Source organism: Lissotriton helveticus, chromosome 5_1, assembly GCF_964261635.1.
Source record: "Lissotriton helveticus chromosome 5_1, aLisHel1.1, whole genome shotgun sequence".
Classification (NCBI taxonomy): domain Eukaryota; kingdom Metazoa; phylum Chordata; class Amphibia; order Caudata; family Salamandridae; genus Lissotriton; species Lissotriton helveticus.
The window spans coordinates 828,114,945-828,120,944 of NC_136065.1; the positions used below are offsets into that span (position 1 = coordinate 828,114,945).

Genomic DNA, 6,000 nt, shown 5'->3' on the forward strand with positions numbered 1-6,000 from the left:
CCAGGAAACAATGAAACTTTCATAGACCAACTAATGGAGATTATCACGGATAACTCTAACACTCACTCTAACAACATATTCCTGGGTGATTTTAACTTACACTGGGAAGACAAGAAGGACAAACAGATTAACGCTCTTAAAACCTTCCTGACTGAGCTAAATCTAGTCCAAGCTTGCACACAGCCAACACATTCAAAAGGAGCAACACTAGACTGGATATTATCAAGAAACAAGAACATAGTGGTCCACTCAGTTATGCCGTGCGACTGGTCGGATCATCACGCCATAATCTTCCTAATTCCAACATTAGAAAGGAATAAGATATCACAGCCCATCAAACTCAAAAAGTGGACACGGGACACTAAAGACCGGAATATTGAACGATTAGTAGAAAACTGTGAGAAAGATCTGAAACCACCTAACAGCCTACAGAATGTGAATGATCTAACGGATCACTACACTACAACAGTAACAAACATAGTTAACACCACTATGCCACTAAAATTGAAAAGAGTCTCGGAAAAGGACAAGAACCCATGGTTTAATGGCTCGTTGAACGATGATAGAAGGAAACTAAGAATGGCAGAAAGAAAATGGAGAGAACACCCTGCAACACCAGAACTGAAATCACTCAGAAAAATCAGAAACGAATACAACAAAAAGATCCTCAGAGCCAAAAAAGAATATATTAGATCAGAATTGGACAACGCCAAAAACAGATCACGGAAACTATTCGAAATCTTAAAGCAACAATCCAACAAACTAGCAAAATCGGCCCAAGAAATCACTAAAACCCAGTTAAGCTGTGAAGAATTCTCAAATTTTTTCACCGAAAAGGCTAACAAGTTGGAGATAGAACTCAAGACGGCAGCGGACCACCTGTACAACCAACCACACAGACTGATCACTGCCACACCGACATTTGACCAAGATGAAGCAAAAAACAAAGCGCACTGGGATACCTTCAAGCTATATGATCAGAATACCATCGCCAAGACACTAGCGGATATCAAACCAAATAACCACTACAATGATCCACTCCCCGCCAAATGTCTACAAAAAATCAACCACATCATCATCCCGATATGGACAAAAATAATAAACGCCTCCCTATCACAAGGGATCCTTCCAGAATGCTTAAAAACAGCCAAGTGGCCCCGATCATCAAGAAACCAACGGCTGACCCAGCAGATCCTAATAACTTCCGCCCAGTTACCAATATTCCATTACTGGCCAAGCTAATCGAGAAATGTGTACAAAACCAACTGAGCCAACACATCACTAATTTCATGCTGCTAGATGACTGCCAGTCGGGATTCAGAACAGGTCACAGCACGGAAACAGCTATCCTACATATCGTCGATGACGCAGTACAAGCCCATGACCGCAATAGGACATGTCTACTAGTTCTTCTGGACTTGTCATCTGCATTCGACACTGTAAATCATGGAAAACTACTAGACAGACTCCACTACAGGATGGGAATAACGGGAAATGTGCTGAAATGGTTTGAATCCTTCCTTCAGGACAGATCACAAAGATTTTGGGTCAACCAGACACTATCCACATCATGTCCGAATTCAATCGGAGTCCCTCAAGGATCGACACTATCTCCTTCACTTTTTAACTTGTATGTCGAACCACTGACAGAAATCTTCCGAGACGCAAACATATCCTACCACATGTACGCGGACGACGCGCAAGTTTACATCAAGATCGAATCCCTGGAGGACATCAAGTTATTGAATGAGACTTTAAAAATGACATTGAGATGGCTAACAAGTAATCACCTGAAACTCAATGCACAAAAAAATGAATTCCTACTAATTTCACCACCAAAGAACCACTCAGAGGCAGAAGAATGGACCAGATTGATCACAGCGTTGAATTGCACCCCTACGCTAGTGGACTCAGCAAAATCACTAGGAATCACATTAGATAAAAACCTAGACATGAAAGCCCACATCAACTCAATGGCAAAAAAAGCCCGCTTTCACCTGAACTACTTAAGGAAAGTGAAACCATTCATCTCACCAGCAGATCTCAAACTGGCAATACAATCATTAGTAATCTCAAGGATTGAATACGGATGTACAACCTTAGCAGGTCTACCACAAATTTCCACGGCACCACTGAAGGCATGCCTCAATGCAGCAGCAAGGCTCATTACCGGCTCGAGGAAATTCGACCATATCTCCCCTCATCTAAAAGCATTAAATTGGCTCCCATACGAGGCCAGAATCCAATTCAAAATGGCATGTGTTACCCACAAAGCTGTACACTACAGAACACCAAGATACCTGGCCCAGAAGATTGAGCTGTCTGGAGGAAGCAGACCAGTAAGGAGCGCCAATCTTCTGATGCTGAAACCACCCAACTTCCGGAAAAAGAAAACATACGACGGAGCTTTCTCAAGGGCAGCCCCCAGAATTTGGAACTCACTCCCTCCAAATATCAGAAAAATTACAAACACAACAACATTCAAAAGGGAAACAAAGATCTTCCTAATGAGTAAGTTCCTTACATAGCCAAGAAAGGACCACTCCGCCACCACGTAAATGTGTCAAATCTGAACATTGAATGGAAGAAAGAGAAAGTTTCTACTAGACAGGACAAGCTGGAGGTACTTTATTTACCCAGAAACGGATTGAAGAATACACAGATAAAAGACAATGCAGATCATTTGAACAGTAGTACAACATACAGAAATAATAGATTAGTAGAATAACCGGGCTGACGCAGTCTGAAAATATAGAGAAAGGTGTAACACCGATGTCAATCACTTTTCTATTCGTACGAATCCATTGTACATATGCTGGGACAGGTTCCTTATATACTTATACTTAACCTACCTCTTAGCAGCGGGAAATGTTTACTATATAACTTTATACTTTAGACTTATACCTAACCTACCTCTTATCAAGGGAAATGCTCACTACATATCTCTGTACTTACCTAACTCACGCACTATATGGTAATGATGTACGAACTATATGTATATGTATTTGTGTTCTATATAGCTCTATACCTTAGATTATACCTACCTACCTCTTATCAAGGGAAATGTTACTATATAGCTTATACTACCTACCTCACTCACTGTATGGCAATGTTTATGCGAAGTATACACCAATACCATGTATATGTATCTGTGAAGCGCTCTGATACCCAAGGGTCACGTTCGCGCTATATAAAACTCTCTAAATAAAATAAATAAAAAATAAAATAAAAATTCAGCACATCACTGTTAAAACGTCACCTCCGGGGTGCAGCCTTGTTGTGACGATCACTCAGCTTTAGACTGATACGTGAGTGGTCTGAGACTAGTCTAGGGGCTATGTCTGAGTGTTCAATTAGGTGCATATGGGGCCCTGATATCGATATGTAGTCTATCCTGGTGTAAGAGTTGTGTGGGTTAGAGTAGAAAATGTAGTCGTTTGTATCCGGGTGTTGGAGGCGCCATGTCTCTTTTAGGTTGTATTTGGAGCATATTTTTCAGAGGGCTGCATGTGATTTTGAGGGTTGAAACCGACAATAAAAAAATTATGAGATGTGCATGGCTTGGCTAATCATCATAGCTGACACATATGGGATGTAGACAGATGTGACGGGCCAGACGGCGTTGCCGAAAAAAGTACTTTTTTTCGCTGGGATTACTGTCTCCTGTATTTAATACACGTGTGCGTGAACCAATAAACACATGGCTCGGTCGCTGCTGCAGACCCTTTAAGTCATTGGTTTGAATATATACAGTGGGCAGCGAAGGATTTGAGACTTTGGTAGGACACTTGCGGCCTATTACCTAAGTCACTACCAGTACAAGACTTTTCTTGCCCTGAAGAAGCCCTTGTCTGGGGTGAAACACGTTGGTCACATCTGTTTGTAATAGCTTGAAGAGTGGAAAAGAAGAAAAGAAGAAAAGAACATTCAAGCAATACTAGTGTCTATTAATAATTTTGTCAATAATTTTCACAGTTGATCTGATGTTGAATGGATGTTTTTATGTGTTGTCTCTCATTGCTTGGGTTCTGTTATGTATGATTTATGACCATTTGGCAGCTGGCCTTTGAGGAAGGCAATATTGGTATCAAAAAACATATGTTGTGACTATATTGGGTGGTGCAGTGACTGAGTCCATCTAGCTGCCACTATTTCTTCAGCTCAGCCTCTTTAGGTGTTGTTCTGTGTTGCCTGTCAACTTTCAGAATCTGGGCCTAGTACTTTTCGTCATGTAAAATGCTGTGTAGGAATAAATGTGCTATCTACTCATGTTGTGAATATTTTATATTTATTGAGCTGAGTGAAGCTGGTTTGGTTGAGTCAACACAGAATATTAAAATTGAAAATAAAACATGGTGCGCCGGTTATGCAGTTCTGTCTGTTTTACTAAGCGTGTTATTGAAGTGATGTTTTTCTCACTTTACACATGTATGTTTACATTCTTTTTCAAACTTTTTCATGTTTAAGACAGGTAAAACGTTGAATGGCATCGGGGTGCGGAAAGGAGGATCCCAGCGTCGGCTGCAGATGGCAGGGATACCCAGCATTGTGGTTTCCAGCAGTGCCCGCTATGTCAAGACGCTGCCTGTTGACTGCAGAGCCCCTGTTCTGGGTCTGAGCGGTGACCCCATTGACAGCGATGGCAGCGACAGTCAAATGGACTCTTTGCTCCAGGATGGCCCTATTGCCACCATCTCATCCAGCGTCATGACGCCAGTGAAGGCGGGTGTTTTCCCAGAGCCTCCATTCCCAGAGGAACCTTCAAGCTCGGAGCTGTCTACCATCCTCTAGAGGAGGCCGAGAGCCATACAGTGGCCACCACACAACTGTGCTTTTCTCTTTTGCTCACATGATTGTGTGAAATTTGCAGTACTGCACTATTAACTCAGTTCTTTATTTTATTTTATTCTCTCCTGAGGCAGTATCCTAGATTTGCCATATATGTAGGAATGTGTCCTGTACACTGAGTTAATGTGAGGGGAATGTTATAGATACGTCAAAGAGCATCTTCACTCATGGCTGATCCACAAATATTTTTGAACAAATGTTTTACACTGAACAATATGTAGTCTGTGCTACTGATTACTTCTGTCCACCTCTAGCCTTGGACGTCCGACTCTGTCAAAAACTGTGTGAGATGATTCCAGTCATCGTACTAATAGAATATTCTATGCAGTACTCTCAGTAAGGACATTAATGTTAATGTGTATGTATATTGTAAGGCATTATGTTGTATGACATTCTGTTTGCTCTGACTAAATGGTGTGTGTGCAGTCTTCAACAAAGCCACAGAGTTCAGAAATAAGTTTCTGTTTAAGGGGTACTCTGTAACACTTATGCACTTTTTTTTTTTGGGACGTGAAATGAACATCAAGGAAATCCAATGACGTATCCAGTCAATGTTTGAGTGAAGCAGAGTACCTTCCTAGCTAGTATTTAGTAGGATTTGTGTGCTAATGATTAGGATTTCTAAAATCCTGCTTTTTCGGGCAATTTATCCTTAAAAAATTTAAGGGGCAAAGTCTTTTTTTTAAAGTAGATCTTCAATCTGTACTTAAACCTTTCACCCCAATGTGTGCTCATAGGGATTGGAGGCCCATGCAGAGTGTACCAACCTAATCTGTACAATTACCAGTAATGTGACACCTGTATTTGTCTGGACATACATTGCTTTAGTTCATTTAATAATGTAGGAAGGCCAGGTGAACACACATTGTACCCTAAAACACTAGAAAGCACATTCTAACACCAATATCCTTCCAACTTTCTTGTATGTTTTGCTCCTAGAACAGTATCAGTGGTTCTTGTAGTATCAGGCATGTGCCCCAAGGAGACTGAGTTACCGTGTTTCAGCCGATCCTAGTATTGCACAGAAGTCTTCATGAACAGTGGTCATGAACACTGTCCTTCCGTTGACTATAGGTCTTAGGTTTATTTATTTATTTGCACAGTTTTATATATAGTGTACACCAGGTCTCATGGGCTTCCGTGCGCTCTAGA

The 6,000-nt window shown here is 41.2% G+C and overlaps 1 protein-coding gene across 1 annotated transcript in view; it reads left to right on the forward strand.

The window, feature by feature from the left end:
- Positions 1-4,791, forward strand: part of OPN4 (opsin 4) — a 1,087,721-nt gene extending 1,082,930 nt beyond the window's left edge. Inside the window, exon 11 of the mRNA XM_078641099.1 lies at positions 4,468-4,791. Within this exon, the coding sequence (XP_078497225.1) occupies positions 4,468-4,791 (324 nt within the window). The remainder of the gene's footprint in view (positions 1-4,467) is intronic.
- The last annotated feature ends 1,209 nt before the right edge of the window (positions 4,792-6,000 follow it).